Source organism: Alligator mississippiensis, chromosome 5, assembly GCF_030867095.1.
Source record: "Alligator mississippiensis isolate rAllMis1 chromosome 5, rAllMis1, whole genome shotgun sequence".
Taxonomy (NCBI): domain Eukaryota; kingdom Metazoa; phylum Chordata; order Crocodylia; family Alligatoridae; genus Alligator; species Alligator mississippiensis.
In genome coordinates, this window is record NC_081828.1 from 210,337,696 (window position 1) to 210,353,792 (window position 16,097).

The following is a 16,097-nucleotide window of genomic DNA, read 5'->3' on the forward strand; positions in this document are numbered from 1 at the left end:
CCTGCACGAGCAAAGCATCCTGCTTGGCTGGTTGAAAATATTCCGCTGATCCCATTTTAGGGCTCTCCATCAAAAAGCTGAACACCCTGGAAATGGCAAAGTGTTGCCAGGTTCAGAAATGCCCCGGCATGGGGGACTCATGCCACCATCTCCCACTGTGGGATGGACACCTCCGCAGAGCTGCGCCTCCCAAGAGCCACCGTGATGCACCGCGACGGCTCTCAGAGGCGAGCGGGTGCCTCAGCTATGGTCTGAGTGCTGAAACTTTTGTGTTGTTGGAGAAAACCCTCGCTGCAGATTTGAATTTTGGTTTTTTAGAGCAATTTTCTCCCCACTCAGCTCCAGCACATTTCTTTAATGGAGCCGATTTAGAAAGTGACCGACAGAGGCAAGATAAACTGACACGGCATTTGCTTATATCGACGTCTAGATCAATTTTAAGCAGATTTAGTTGAAGCAGGACAGCTTTCCTAGTATTGATAAAACGCTGGCCTCTCTACGCCTCTGCCTGTCTTTTCTGAAGTATGAGAAGGTGCTTAACAACCGAGGCTGCGCGAGGATTAATATGTCAAGGGATGTAAAGCATTTTACAAGCTTCAGCAGGAAGAGTTCTGCGGGTCCCGCCTATTATATCAGGCACGGCCAGCTTACTTCTGCATTTTATTTTGAATTCAGTCAGAAATTTGCTGATTCCAACTTCCAGCCAGATAAAGAAAACGCTTCTATATTATCAGAAAACTGTTGCCTTCAGTGTTGAGTTACTAGAGGATGTCCAGCAATTCCTTTAAAATGTTTCTGCGGGGGTGGCTGACTTCACTGCATCATGTTTTTGGTGAGATGGAAGATTTGAGTCTCCAGGGCATCAGTCCAGCCAAAAGTACTGACAGCAGAAGAGAAAAGATGTCACAGGATCCCATCTATGCTCTTCATAAGCCAAGGAATGAAAACTGTGAATTTAATAATGCAATGCCATCAGTCAGTCCCAGCAACCTGCATACCAGCTACCGCCGGTCTACTGGGATAACTTACTGGCAGGGACAGTTTCTTAGGAATTTCTGACATACCGCGGGACATTTTTGTGTCGCTGAAAAAATGCATGCTTGTGGGGATGTTATGTGAGGCTCCTGACAGCTGTCAAAACTGGCAGTCTGATGGATATGAATAGCTCTCATCAAAGCTGCTCAACCCCCAGAACAAGATCTTTCACATACAAACCTGCCAGGTGTTTGGTTAGTTGTTTCATTTTAAACCAGATCACTGCATGCCCCAGACTGTTTTTCTGCGGGCAGTGTGCTGACAGGTATCATGCCATGGGGAATAGGGCTCTATGTGGAGTCAGGTAGGTCACATATGTCAGGAAATGATCAGGCAGCAGCTTTAAAACAAAAGTAAGCCATTTTTTAATTAACAATATTAACTGGAGGAACTCATTGCCCTAAGAGGTTGTTGAAAGCCAACAGAATAACCAGATTCAAAAAGAATTAGACAAATTCATGGAAGATAGGCCCAGCAGGGGCTGTTAAACATAGTATTCAGGGATGTAACTCATTGCGGGGAACTAGGAGGGGATGGATCACTCTGCACATGCCTTGTTTCTGATAGTCTTCCTCTAAAGCATCTGCCACTTGCTGTGCTCGGAGACATGCCTCTCTGGCTGAGATCAAGTGCACGCTAAAGTCAGTGCTTAGGAACGCTTTACAAACTACATACTAATGTGGTTCCCGTGCATGGGAGCTTATCTGTTTCATAAGCATAGCATCACATGCAAATTTCTTAATTACTTGGTAGATTGCATGAATAACTAAATGATTACGAGTGCTTTAACATCACACAACTATGTACCTTGTGGCTAAGTACAGACAGTCACAAAGCCCGAGGCAGAATCGATCCAGTTTTTGCAGGTTTCTATAAGCTGCGAAGAATAAATCGGGAAGGAGCAGAACACATGTTCTCCCATCGGTGGGGGGGGGAGCCACAGGGATGCCTGCACTGGCCCAAGCCAGCAGGCGGGAGGCGCTCCTGCACACTTCCCAGCTTGCCGGACACTGCTGAAGGTGGCTGAGCACAGCTGATGGCTGCTAGGCACGTGCCTCCCTCACTGTGATGGACAGCCAGCACAGACTGTCCCCAGCCCATCCCTACCAGCTGCCCATGGCAGCGGGAGGGGAGGGGAGAATGGAGGCCGCTATGCACATCCCGGCTCCCCCCGACCCAGCCAGAGTCACCAGTGGGGCGGTTGCCACTGCGGTTTTCTTCCCTCTCCAGCCCCAGTCCTGCTGTCTGCACCAATACTGCTCGGGAAGGGACAGGATGCCGAGGAGGCCAGGCAGGCCCAACCACAGCCCCCCGGCGGGTGCAGAGGGAACCCACCCTTGCCTGGTGGGGCGCCTCCAATTTCATTTTTGCCCAGGGCCCCAATCTTAATCCACTGCTGCTGCTCGCCCTGTAAGGGGGAAGCCGCAAAGCATCTTGGGATGCTGGGGGACTGTGACTTAACTTGAGTCAGGAGGGGATCTGGCACAGAAGTTCGATAGACCGGTCTAGCTGAAACTGGTTAAATCTGATGCTGCATCCATCCAGGTCTATCTTAAACCAGGTTTCGTCACTTTGAAACTGGTGTGCGCTGAACTTCTGGTTTAGACTGGTTTCCGATCACTTATACCGGTTTACATTTCATTTCTGTCCCTCACCTGTGTGGCTATCATAAGCAGTGTCCTGTTTCTTTCACGACTCTACCATACCATGTAAACATTTTAATTTTAACATTTTTCTAACAAAGCATTTAATGTATTCCTATCAGTGTAACTGCCGATGCATTCTCCACAGGAGGGCACTCTGTTAAGCAGATCTGTGGCCCTGGGAGATGGCCTAAGGTTACCAGGCGGGATGGACCTTTGGTCTGTCCCAGTAGGAGCGTTCCTATGTCATTTGTACTAGGGCCAAATTCAGAAGCAGGGTATCAGGGGCAGAGGTTAGCCACACACTAATAAATTCTTGTGGCTTTAAAAGTAAATCTGTGGAAAGCTAAACAGAAACCACAGCACTGAGTATGATCTTGCATTATACATAGAAAAGAAATCTTGAATTATACATAATGGTAATGCTCAAGATTCCTGTAGAAGTCACTTGAATCTAAGATGATCCCACAGAAAAAAAAGCACTTTATACCGTGAAGCTTTGGCAGTACAGGCCGGTGTGTGGAAAGCAGCTGGTTGCAAAGATCAGGATCATTTCAGCTTTCAGCCCTGAGCTGTCCATTACCTCTGGGGCTGCTGAAAGCAACTGAATTGCCCTGTTGAACAAAAAGAGCGGCATTAATACTAGTTGTACCCAGTGGGTCGTGTTCATTGTCAAATATACGCTGTCTGACTGCAGCGTCCTAGCTGGCGCTGCAGCCCTGTGATTAGACAGTGTCTGTTATCTGTTCTTGACAGCATGCCAGACAGATCTTGCTGAGCTTGGGTAGAAAGGCAGCTGGATAGAAACTGATCTCTATCTTGACATACGGCTTTATATGCAAATATGGCGGTCAGCTATGTGTGGATAAAATTCTCATTTACATTTCCTGGCAGTAAGTGGAAAAGGTTCCTTGGGCCACGGAGAGGGAATTAGAATAAATCAGTATAGCTGAAGAGCGCATGGCACTGGTTGCTCGTTCATAGGATGGGAACTTTCCCTGGTGTTTCAAGCAGGAGGTTTGGATCCTAGGGATGCCTGCGTTTCTCCCCCCATCTCTGACTTGCTGTAGGATCATAGCAAATCACTTTACTTCTCTGTCTCTCAGTGGGTTTTACAGGTTTGGAGAGTCAGACCCTTTAGAGTAAGTTCAAAAACCTGCAAGCAGACAGAGGACTCGTTCCTCCTTCTGCCGGGATCCCCATTCATCCATGATCTGTTTTTCAGGGTGCCTCTAATACAGGGGCGGGCAATTATTTCAGGTGGAGAGCCGCTTAATGAGTTTTGGCAAGCTGTCAAGGGCTGCAAAGGTTATCCTTTCCCTTGACAGGTGCCCCACCCCCTGGATACCATCTCGGGACTGGAAGTCCCACCCCCTAAGCATCACCTTTGCCACCAGAAGTTCCTCTCCTTGCCTCGTGGAAGTATGCCTTTTGGGAAGGGGGTTTGCCAGCTTGGAACCAGAAAAAAAGCAAATTATATACTAAAGAATCAAACATCCACAATAACATTTAAATTTTATTTCAAAAAATATTTTGTCCTGATTTGTGTGTGTTTGTGTGGTGTATATAGAGATGATTGCATAATAGCTCAAAATGAGGTCTTACTTCTGTATATTGAGGGCAGTGCAGAAGCACGTGGCGGGTATGTAGGGGTGGGTATGGGGTTTGTGGGGTGATATGGAGGTGTGTGTGGGGGTATGTGTGGATGTGGGTGGGTGGGTATGGGGTTTGTGGGGGGGCTGTGCAGTGTGTGGAGGGGGAAGGGGTTTGTGGGTACGTATGTGTGGTGGGGTGTGTGTGTGTAGCAGTGAGCAGGACTCCCCTGAGGTGTGGGGGGTGTGGGTCAGGGTGTGGGTGGGTGCAGTGTTTGTGGGGTGTGTGATTGTGTGGGGGAGAGTTTGTGGGTATGGTGGGGTGTGCATAGGAACCCTCCACATGCCCCCTTGAGCTGGTCAGCAACCCCCCACCCCCGCAACAGCCCAGAGCCCATGTGCCCTGCAGCACCTCCCTGCCACCGCCAACAGTGCACAGCCCCAGGGTGCCCTGCTCGCACAGAATGCAAAAGATTGAGTTCAAACCCCATTCTTTTCCACATTTCCTATGTGGCCTGGGCTGGGGAAATCTCTCTCTAGGGGAGGCATCAGTTTCTGTTTGTAACATGGCATCACAATTCCTCTTTTTGTCCTTCTAGTTTGGAACCCAAAGTCTTTGGGATTGCCAGTATCTTTCACAGGGTGTGCTTCTACCCGCACTTGAGCCCCAAACCCGACTGAAGCCTTTCGTTGTTTCTGCAATACCAGTCGTGATTAGTTATACATATAAAACAGAATTAGAGTACGCTATGTAAACATAAATCACTATTGGTTATCATCGAGGTGGGTGCTGGACAAATAGCAAAGCCAGGTGGCCTGGGATATTAAGATCAGTTTAATGATTTATAGAAAGACTTGAACAAATTACACCGTTTCGGTTTGTTTTCTTAGCTACATCAGAATCTCTCTCTCGTCTTTCTCGGGAAAGAGATTTTCACAGACCTTTCTTGTCCGAGAGTGGTGGGAACCTCAGTAAAAGATTGGAAAGTGGTTCAAATTCCAGTGTTGAAAAACTCATTGCACCCCTTGAGAGGGGAAGTCAGAGGAACCACTTATGGAAGCGTGAGTTGCACGTACAGAGGAGAAGGATCTTGCTTCAACTGTGGCAAGCCCGTGCTGCGGCACTGGCCAATTCTTGTGATTGTTGGAGCTTTTTCTTAAAGCTCCCGCCTCTTTGGTTGAAGGGCAGTTTCTTGTTGTTCTGGGTTGAAGGGAAAAGCTTGGAAGTGACACTTTAAGGCTCCCTAAAGCATCACTGAATTGCAGGGTAATGAAGAAAGCCCCAAGACTGTATTAGTGTCGCTTTAGATTGCCATGATTTAAAGGTCAAGCTCATGATGATTTTTGTGAACCTGATGCTTGAGCTGTGAATGTTTTGTGTTGGCATTTCTGGCCTGAAAAAAGGGGCTGAGTAAAGAGAAGACTAGGGAAAGGCAAGGCGCACATGACAGATTGGGGGAATTCAGTGGTGGGTTAAAGCATTGATCCTATTTTTCATGCCGTTTAAGTTGCCTCGGATCAGGAGAAATTCCATGCATTTCAGTGGAGTCACACTGGTGGTAAGTTAGTGTGGGTAGATCTCATTTAAGGAGGATAATGACCAGTCACAGACATGGTAGCTTCAGAGCATATGATGCATTTGCAGGTCATTGGAAACGTTGAACTGAATTTAGCCTGTTGAATTGGTGTCCAGAGGCCAGAGCTACACAAGCCTCTGTTAGCTGTGATTCATGATTGGGGTTTTATGTAAAGCACCCCTTCAGCAGACAGTAACATCCAGGAAGCATGGTGTAAACTCTCTGGGCTCCATCCTGCTCGGAGTGACGCCCATGCACCAACTCAACCTGCAAGGGGATTGCACGGGGTAGAGCAGATGGGTCTCTGTCTCCCATCCATGTTTCCTCTGTTCTAAGAGTCCTTCCATCTTCTTCCTTAGTGGTTTTCTGATGCCTGCTTCTGGCTAGCTGGTTTTTGCATGTCACTGTATGCAGTATTTGCGAAGTTGGGGTTAGTCCTGGCTCTTCCTGGGCACTAGGCTCACTGCTGTGTATAATGCATTTGCATTGAGTCTGGCTCCCAAATTTCCAAGGGCACCAAAGAGATACAACTTGGAAAGAGACCATTTTCTTTGCCTTCAGTGCTCCTGTCTGTACAGAGGAATACAGGGTACTCTTGGAGCTATATAAAGCTTTAAAAAAAAACACATCCATCCTTAGCCCATCATTTACCGTTTCCATGCCCACAAACCCTCTTTTGCTTGCTTGCTTAATTAGTTAATTTGCTAACCTGCAGCTTCCTAACAGTAGCCATTCCCTTGCTTTGAGGATGAGGTCTCATTTCCTTGCTTTGAGGATGAGGACCACAGATGAGGTCTCAGAGTCACAAATCCAACAGAAATCTGTTATCCAGCAACCCTCCTCTCAGGAAGGCCGTGACCTTTTAGCAGGTAATGGGATGCAGGTAAATGGTCACAGATGGAGCTGAACCGCGCTTCGCCGGGTGGCCTGTTCCAGCTGTAGAGCAGTGGTTCAATCGTTTTAAACTCAAGGCACCTTCAGAAAACGCCAGCTGGTAGCTTGCACTCATTTTTTAACGATGGAAAACTAGAGCAGTTCTTCTGTTGCAAAGAACTCAGGAAGCCCACAGCAGGTCCGCATGTCTTTGACATGCTGGATTCCCATTGGAAATCTCTGGGGTTATCTTGGGAATCATGTGCAGGTATTTGCACACCTAACAGTGCTAATATTGCACAGCACCCCGTAGCTGGGGGTCTGCTCAAGTCACGATCCCGCTGAACCGCGAAATCCGGGATTGTCTGTGAAATCAACTTTAAAAAAAGTAACAAAAAATAAAATACTGGCTCCCCAGTGATCCTTGCTACCACTGCAGCCCAACCTCGCAGCTCACCCCAGGGGGGAGGCACCAGCTGGAGGGGTAGCATGAAGGGCAGCAGGGATGATGATGGCCACCCCTTGTCCTTCCTCCTCCCTCTGGGGCCTCCCCGCTAATCAGCACCGAGGGGCCGGGCTGGCGGAGCACGTCTGGGAAATATCTGCAGAATTTGCTTTTTAAGCTGCGACCAACCTGCAAAAATTGTTTAGTTTGACCACAATTTAAGTGGGTCCTTACCTCTAACACCCTTAAAAGGCTCTCGTGGCACCCTGGTGGAGAATCGCTGCAGGATAGAAACAAATTCAACAAGGCACCCCAGAAACGGTCTGGACTCCACAGCTACGAGCTGAAACTCAAAACAAACCCTTCTGTTGGCTTTGGGTAGTCACAGATTTCTTTGAGACTAATTTTCCAGGGTTTGTTCTGGCAGCTCAGTCACCTAGGAAGAAACGGACCTCTATAAACTGCTTATGCGCCCTCATGAATCTTTGAAAATTGTGCACCATGCACAGAGCTTACACATTTGCTGGGTTTATTCTGCACGGTGCTTTTGCAGTCAGCTTGGTTTGAATGACCGCAGCACATAAAGTGAAATCGTACCTACCTTAAACAGCAAACGAAAATTAAATCAGAACGCCTGCAAATCCCAAAGGGCAGTTTTCTCCTTCCTCTGGTCGTTCTTCCTCTCTCTCTCTGTATATATGTGGTTATATATGCATACATATTTATATGCATACGCACACATATGTGTGTGTGTTGTATGTGTGTGCGCAGAAAATTTTAGATATATGTAAAGTTTTCTGCCTTTCCATTCATAGTGTCTGATGAAGTGGGCTGTCACCTATGCAAGCGCATGTCCCTCTAAACCAGTTAGGCTCTGAAGTGCCACCCTGCCCTCTCTCCAGTTAACTAATGGCAATACTTTTTGCACTTGTATCCTACTTTCCATCTAAGGATCTCTAAGTAGTACAACACTGTGCAATGCCTGGAAATATTTTTCTTGCCATTTTAAGGAGGAATAAACAGAGGCGTGAAGTTTTTCAAGATTCGCTTCCTGAAATTTGGCACCTAAACAAATGGCTTGAATTTTGAAAGTACTCCCAAGTACTCCCAGATCCCATAGACGCCAGCGGGATTTCTTATGTGAGGTTACTCCTGTAGGTGAGGCTTCACAGGATGGTGACTGCTCAGTGTTTCCTCACTGCATCAGGAGCACACAACTCTTTCTTCAGAGGTACCGGGTACTCTCCATACCTCACTACAGCAAAGGGAGACACAGTTAGTAGCAGCAATTTTACCATTTCAGTTAATGATTGAATTCTGCTGGTGTGAACCCTTCTGCGCCTGATGCGTCTCTCGGCAGTCAGATCCGCCTTCATTCATCCCTTCGAATGCGTATATGTGACCTGGGAGCCCCATGAAAGGAAAGAGAGGCTCAATATATGATAGATGCAGTCCCTGTAATGATCTGGGCAGGCTTCGTTGGACCCTGCCTTGGATAATTAAGTCTAGAGCAGAGGTTCTGAACCTTTTGCAGTTGACGTACCCCTTGGTCTCAGAGTGAGACTTCCCTTTCAATGGGAAATTAAATTTTTTTTAGTCCCTTCGACCTGTGTTAGGTAAGGTATGAAATATATCTCCTGTACCCCCTGATGAGGCTTCACGTACCCGCTGGGGGTACATGTACCCCCTAGTTCAGAACTGCTGCTCTAGAGCTTTATGAAACCTAATATGAGGTTTCCAGCCCCACGTGCTTCTGTATCTGTGTGTGTTTCGATTTGCTTGAATATGGACTCTGGCATGAGTTTAGCTGCTTCTTGGGCCATATTTGCTCAGGCGTGGTTTGTATTTGAACTGTGGGACATGGAGTCATATCCGTCCTCAGAGTTGAGACTGGAGTAGCTTGTGTGTGATGATGAGGACAGTGTCTGACCCTGCTGTGCTGATCCAATGTGCCTGACTCCTTTTTAGCTTTATTCTTCTTGAACTAATGAGTGTGTGGACCCTAATTTTCCTCCCACGTGCACAATTTATTCCCCAATTTCTGATGTTAATGATCATTACGCATAGAGAATGTCTAGCTATGTGTAATAGCTGAAGGTCTCAGGGCACTTTCCAAAGCAGGGAAAGGTTTTCTATTTTCTCCACTTTACAGAGGACGTACCAAAAGCAGAGAGGGCGCTTGTGCACGTTATTGGGTTTCTGGAGCCACAAAAGGGAGCATTGATTTGAGGGGCCTTTTTTGGCTCTTCAGCCTGAGACATCTGATCAAGTATAATGTTCCCAATTGCATCTGATCTCTGAAGATCAGGACCCAGAGCAGTGTTTGACGTTTCTAAATCTTGGTCTTGGTGGCCTGTCTGCTAGAAGTCAAGCCAGCCGCAAAGTTTGGAATTGAACCCAAATCTCCTGACAGTCAGTCCTGTGTTTGCAATATGAGACCTTCCAGTGTTAGTCCTATTTATTTGCTAAAAAAGGGGTAGATATTCAGCAGAAAAAAGGGATGGTTCCCTTCCTGAGACTGCTGTTCCCACCACTGACCTTGCTTTTGTACAAGAGGTGGGGAAGAAAATCCCCCAGACATAGCAGGGAGTGGTTGTAGGAAAAGGGAAAAAAAAAAGCTACTGGTTAGTCTCTGAGCAGAGATAAGACCGACTAACCCCTCACTGATAACCGGCGCCTCTTTGTTTCTACAGTCTCCATTGAAGATATTCGGGATGTGAGGCCCGGTCACAAAACAGAGGGGATGGAAAAGTATGCCCAGGATGTCCCGGAGAATCGCTGTTTCTCTATCATCTTCAAAGACCAGCGGAAAAACCTGGACCTCATCGCCAGTTCAGAAAGCGACGCCAACCACTGGACCGCCGGCCTGAAGAAAATCATAACCCACAGCAGCTCCATGAACCAGAAGCAGAAACTCCAGCAGTATCCTTTGCCTTTTAAAATACTGGGTTGCTCAGTCACAACAAAGCCGCCCTTGTCTCTCTCCGTGGGGGCATGTAACACGATAGGACGAAGTCCTCCTTGCACAGTTTCTGCACTACAAGCCGGACACTGAGTCTCCTCACTCTGATTTTACCTCTGTGTAAATGCCAGGGACTCAAATGGAGTCCCTTTGGATTTAGGCTAATGAGAGAGGGGACTGAGGCTCTGCGTAGCTCCGGAAACAAAATACTGCCTCATTCAGGACTTGAGATAAAGCAGTCATTCTTTTTTGGGTTCGGCAGGGAGTTGTTTCGTTAGCCGTGCAGCGATCTCAACGACAGGCATGTCTTGGCCATTAATGAAAAGCCTCTTAGTGTTTGTGAGATTTTACAGAAACTCAGATTGAGGGATCAGATTCTCCCCTCTCCGCTAGCAGTTTTACATCACCGGAGTTTCACTGATTAATGGTGCTCCATGTCGGGGATAAAGGAGGAGTTTCAGTGTAGCCGTGATGGCCTAGGAAATGGGCAAGGAACAAGAACTGACTGGTAATATCTCTTATTGGACCAACTGCATAGTTGGGAGAGATGTCAGACAAGATTTTGCCCTGCCTTGGGTGGAAAGGACCTAAGCAAGGGCATTTTGTGCCCAAAAGCTTGTCTAACATCTCGGTCCCATTCATTGGCTCAATCAAATGAATTCCCAAACAAATTCTGCTTTTCAGAAGTTTGTACCTGCATAGACACAGCGCAGACAAAGAGAGGGGGAAGGAAGGCAGCATCAAAACCAAACCTGGGAGTCACTGGTTGCATCTACACAAGACATTTACTGCCGAGTTGCCTAATCAGCTCCACAGTAAAGCTCTGCGTCTACACGTGCGGCCCTATTAGGCTGTAGTAAACTAATAAACGCTACCATAGGCTAGTACTTGTAAACACAAGTACTACCCTGCGGCGGCATTATTTAGTGCCCTGCAATGCACATGTAGGCACTGACGGGGCTGGTTGGGGCATAAGGGTACTTCAGTGCAGTGCCAGTTAGTCCCACACTGGAGCACCCTCGTGTCCCAGCCAGCCCTTCTGTAGCACCTTGAGCTGGGTCGAAGCCACCCCGGGCTGGCAGGCTGACCTCTGGACCCCCGGCCAGCCGGGGCTGCTCCAACCCGGCCAACATGCTGCAGTTCTCCCTTCCCATGCCCACTGTCCCCCAAGGCTGCGCTTTAGTGGAATCTGGGATGTTAAGTCCAACAAAGTGTGGCATCATATGCTCTCTTCTCTGAAGTTGGGACATCTCTTGAAGTTCATGATACTGCTCTTGATTAGACAAATAATCTCCTAGGGAGCCCTTGAAGAGGCATCTCACTTACAGCGTTATTTCTTTGCAAGCACAAACCCTGATGCCATTCAGAAACAAACACTTGTGCCACAGAGAGTGAAGAGAGGACAGTCCTAGTGTTGCTTATTTGCTGGCTGAGCATGTAGAAATACAGGACCTAGATTGATGTTTATTACAGCTGGAGAAAGTTGGTTTGAAAATTAACCCTGGAAGGCCTTTTAGAGGGCATTTAGAGGTTGTGTGGGGGAAATAGTCCAGGCGGGGGGCAGTTTGGTGTTTACCTGCCTAAAGTGTCTGTTAAGTTTTTAGAAGGCAAGGACAAGGGTAATCTCTTTTATTGGACCAACTATGTAGTTGAGATAAAGTTAGACAAGATTTTGAATGTAAAGACATTCTTCCTCGGGTCTCTGGTTATAGGAAGCCCGGCACAGCAAGTGAAGCACCCTAATAAATCCTTGCCTTGCGTAATTTCTGGACCATCGCAGCTACAACATCACTCACACTACCGTAAATTTGCAGAAGGCAAGGTAGATATGTAGATGTGCATCCACTGCAAGTGTTCTCCTGGCTAGTTAGAGACCTTGGATGATAAGTCTGTAGTTGTAGTTGAACAGCAAAGTAGTTGCAAAGAACAAAGTGCAACAAAATGGCTCGGTGGCAAAGACATTTGGAAGTCACAACGTGGTTTTGAACACTTTAACCCAATTCTGTCCTCAGGGGCATGCAGGTGCACCTCTGCTTGAAGTCACTGGCTTGGCCAGCTCTGAGGAAAGCCAGAGCAGTTGAGTGAATGATACATCTCATCTTTATGGGAAATGGTTTTATTTTTCCTACTTCATAGCTGCTGCATGTAGCAGTGCATTTCTTGATCGCCCCAATCCCTGCAGTTACAAGGCACTGTGCCCGCTGTTAACTGGTCTGTCTCATCACAGTGGGTCCTCTCATCACAGTGCAATATCACTTGCCTTGTGTCTTTTTGATATCTCCCTCTATCTCTGCTTCTAACATTCAATAAATACTTCATTAGCAATTAGGACTTCCCTAATCCAATTAGTCCTTGGTAGCGAGGGACCACCCTGACCACTGCCCTTCTGTGCACTACTAAGGTCCTTAATCCTCTTGTGGTCTCTCAGCTAAGGAGGGTCTGTCAGGTCTATCTTCTTTTAGTTCCTAATACTGTGTCCTCCTTTCACAAGTCTCTGGTAGCTTCACTATCTCCTACTTTGCCTCCTTTTGATTTTCATTAGGAATTGCCACAGTGGAGCAGACGAATAGCAAACTAGAGTTCCTCCTTCAATAGTGACCAAAGCACGTGACTCAAAGGCAGATGGAAACCTCAAGACATGCTTGGACTGTGTGATATCACACAATGTCATCCCAGATAGAGAGGGGGCTTTCAATCTCCAAAATACCTTCTTTTACTTGAACTCTTACAACATACAGCCATTATTTCTCCATATTTCCACCCAAGCTGTTCTCAAAACCACATATTGTGTCTTCCTTATCTTGGCTCAGCCACTTCTCTAGCATTTCTCCAGTCTCTTCTCCAATCTCAGATAAACCAGACTCTCACTGCTACTGCTACTTCAACATCTCTTCCTCTTTGTGACCACCCTTTTGTTACCGCTGTCTCTTGAGCGCCTTGTTGGGGGAAAAGGGGCCTTCACGAAGGCTCGGGAAAAAATGTTGCCTTGTACTGGCCTCCGCATGAGTAGAAACTACATCAGGGTTGGAGGGCCACCAGAAATGATAGCAGCCTGGCCATTTTGATTCTGGTTAAAATTGGAGGGTGTTCCAGCTACAAAAAGCTGTCCATGGAGCATGTCAAATTTAAACCACTGAAATATTTCCATGTCAGAGCGGACATGATTATAAAGAAAAGGACATCAACATTTGTATGAGTCAGAGCTTGTAATTTCCAGTGTAGAAAGGTGCCTCCCTGTTTTTGGAAGGACCAGCTTAAGTTCCCATGAAAATCCAATTTAGATAGGGTGGATAGAGAAGCAGTATTTCTGGAAGAGTAATTATGGTGTACTGCTGGCTTCCCATCTGGGACATTTCTGGTCAGCCTAACCTGGCATTACAGAGCAGTGTAGTTCTCATTTGAGGTTTGATGATGTTTAATTAAAGCCTGGCATTTAAATTTAGTCCTTTCTGAAGTGAAGAAGCCTGGCAGTGATGGTTTAAAATCTTAAATGTCTTTAAAAGAAATGATTGCCATGTATAGGGATAAAGAGAGGGAAGAGTGGATAGAGAGGAAGGACATGTTGGGTCCCATGTCCATTGCCCTGTTAGTACTGGGTTGTTCTCTTCAATACATTTACTAATATTTGACCCCTCATTTAAAGGAACTAGGGGAAGCATAAGATTGTGGGGTAGTGTGGGGAAAACAACTAAATCAATTGAAGATGAAGCTTGGTAAGTTCTTGACGTATGGCATAGTTGCTTGCAATAACAGGGGATTGGACATCATAATTCAGGAGGACTCTTCCAGGTCTGTAATGGCCATCCAACACCTTGATAGATCAAAGGAGCTGTGACAAAGTCAGCCCATCAGCAGTGCTTGGTAGTGACGTGGGAGAAGAGGCCGATGTGCAAGCAGCAAATCTTCCCACGCCGGCTACGGGGTCACTTGTCAGATGGAGGTTGGAGCACACTCTGCTTCCTGGCTCGCCTGTCGCCTGGGCTTTCTGATGGCTCCCCATGGTGACTGCACCAGCCTTGACTTAGGCGACCGAGCAGTCGCGGGCAGGGTTATCCCAGTTGCCAGTGGAAATGCTGAATTTCTGAGACCTTGTCTGACCTTGTCACTGTATCAAAGCTTTGGCCTCCCTCTACATCCTGGGCAGTTCTTGAGTTGGCCACAGAGCACAGCCTTCATATTATACCGGTATGAAATCAAAAGAGGAAAAGGGTCCAGTAGTTGAAGATGCTTTTGTTCCTTCCTTAAATAGAGTCGTGCCCAATAAAGTCCTTGTGCAAGCAGTCATAAATTCAGTTGACTTCAGCGCCTGCTATATTTTGCACAATGGAGTAGAAAACAACTTACTCTGAACTGTGAATGTCAGCAGCTTTCCCCTCCAGGATTTGTGTCGGAACAGTTTTTTTCTCTTTTTGGAATCACGTCCCCGGAGTTTCATGTGACAAATTTCTGGGTTGAACAAACTCAGTGGGCTCCATCAGGATCCTCTGAGCACTCTTGCCTGGCTTCAGTGGAAGCCTGGTCGCTCCAGGAACCCCGGAGACTCCTCTATAAACAAAAGGCAGGAGACGTGGTGTCTCAATATAACCACAGGACCGGAAAGCACCACGTTCCAGTCTGCCAAGGCTCACGTGGAGGACCCCATGGGTAACAAAGACCCAAAAGGAGGGGCAAAAGAAGCAGATGTTTCAGATACTTCAAATGCTGTGCTGTTCCCACTTTGTGTGATTTGCCCTTTCTATAAGTCCTTTCAGATCCATGCTTATTTGTGACAATAATTGTTTGCAAAAAGAATAAAGGGACTTTTAATAGATGTGAAATGTAATTATCTTTGGGACTGAAATAAGTGATGTCCCTTGCAGAGAAGGTAGAAGAAGACCCAGGGAGTCATCAGTTCTGCCCCAGGTCCTGTCGCTAGTTTGTTGTGTGGCAGTCCCTGGAGGTCCAGGCCTAGCCGTACCGCTCTTCCCCTTCCCAGTCCTTTGGAGTTCATTCCCTCCACTGCTCAGCCTCTTTGTATGCAATCCCACAATTTTTCTCCACTTCCTGGCTACACCGCTCTTTATAAACTGCCTGCATATCACCTCGCAGATCTCACTGCATTTCAGGCATCCACTTTTCTCCATTGTGCAATCTGTGACCAACAGGCTTTTAAAAAGTCATTTTTTTTTTATTTCGGTGCTGGAATAAAACATTAGAGAGTGGATTTGAACAGGACAATATCCCAGATCCTCTAAGCTGCTTAGGAGTCTCATTTGCATAGAAGTCGATGGGAGTTAGCACCTAAATATGAATGAGATGCCTAAGTACCTTTGAGAATCTGGGCCGAAGAGCCTCCATCAGTGATTCTCAACTCTGGGGTGCCACGAGATCCTTTTAAGGTGTCTTTTAGAGCACCGTCATAGACTTTCAAAGAAGGTTTTCTGAAGTATAAGTACAGATCTCTCAAAATATACAGTAGTAGGAAATGCATTGCTTTTATAAGATGGATATTAGTGCTCCCATGGGGAATCTTTGTCTTAAATCCAAGCATGTGGACATCTATCATTTCAAACAAATGCTAGTAGATGAACAACCTCCCACAGAGGAAACCACCTTCTGGGAACTCCCTCCCATCTCACCAACTCTTTGGTCATCTCGTAACCATTTTGAAGGCCATGCTCATTTTCTTGTACAAGGGAAATATAGGTTCTTCTCAGTGAATCAGATGAAGTAAATAGGGTGAATCCCTCCCCCACCTCCCACATACACCCCCAGACCTCTCCTTTGCTTGGGTCTTTTATATTTTACTGTGCTTTTGTTTTGGAAGGGCCTGTGAAAAGCTGCTTGGGTGGCAACAGCTCTTGTGTCGCCGTGCCAATGTGCCATTTTATATCAGCGGAGGACTTAATTCAGAATCTTTAGGTCAGATGCTTTTTTCATGCGGGAAGGCTGATACATGAGGGAGGAGCTGACTTGGAGGGATTTCCTTAC

General features: G+C 46.8%; 1 protein-coding gene across 2 annotated transcripts in view; it reads left to right on the forward strand.

Annotated features, from left to right (window-relative positions):
- PLCD1 (phospholipase C delta 1) overlaps positions 1–16,097 on the forward strand; it is a 73,648-nt gene that overhangs the window by 26,468 nt on the left and 31,083 nt on the right. For both annotated transcript variants that reach the window (XM_014609049.3, XM_014609048.3), the window contains exon 3: positions 9,859–10,087. In XM_014609049.3, the coding sequence (XP_014464535.2) occupies positions 9,859–10,087 (229 nt within the window). The remainder of the gene's footprint in view (positions 1–9,858; positions 10,088–16,097) is intronic.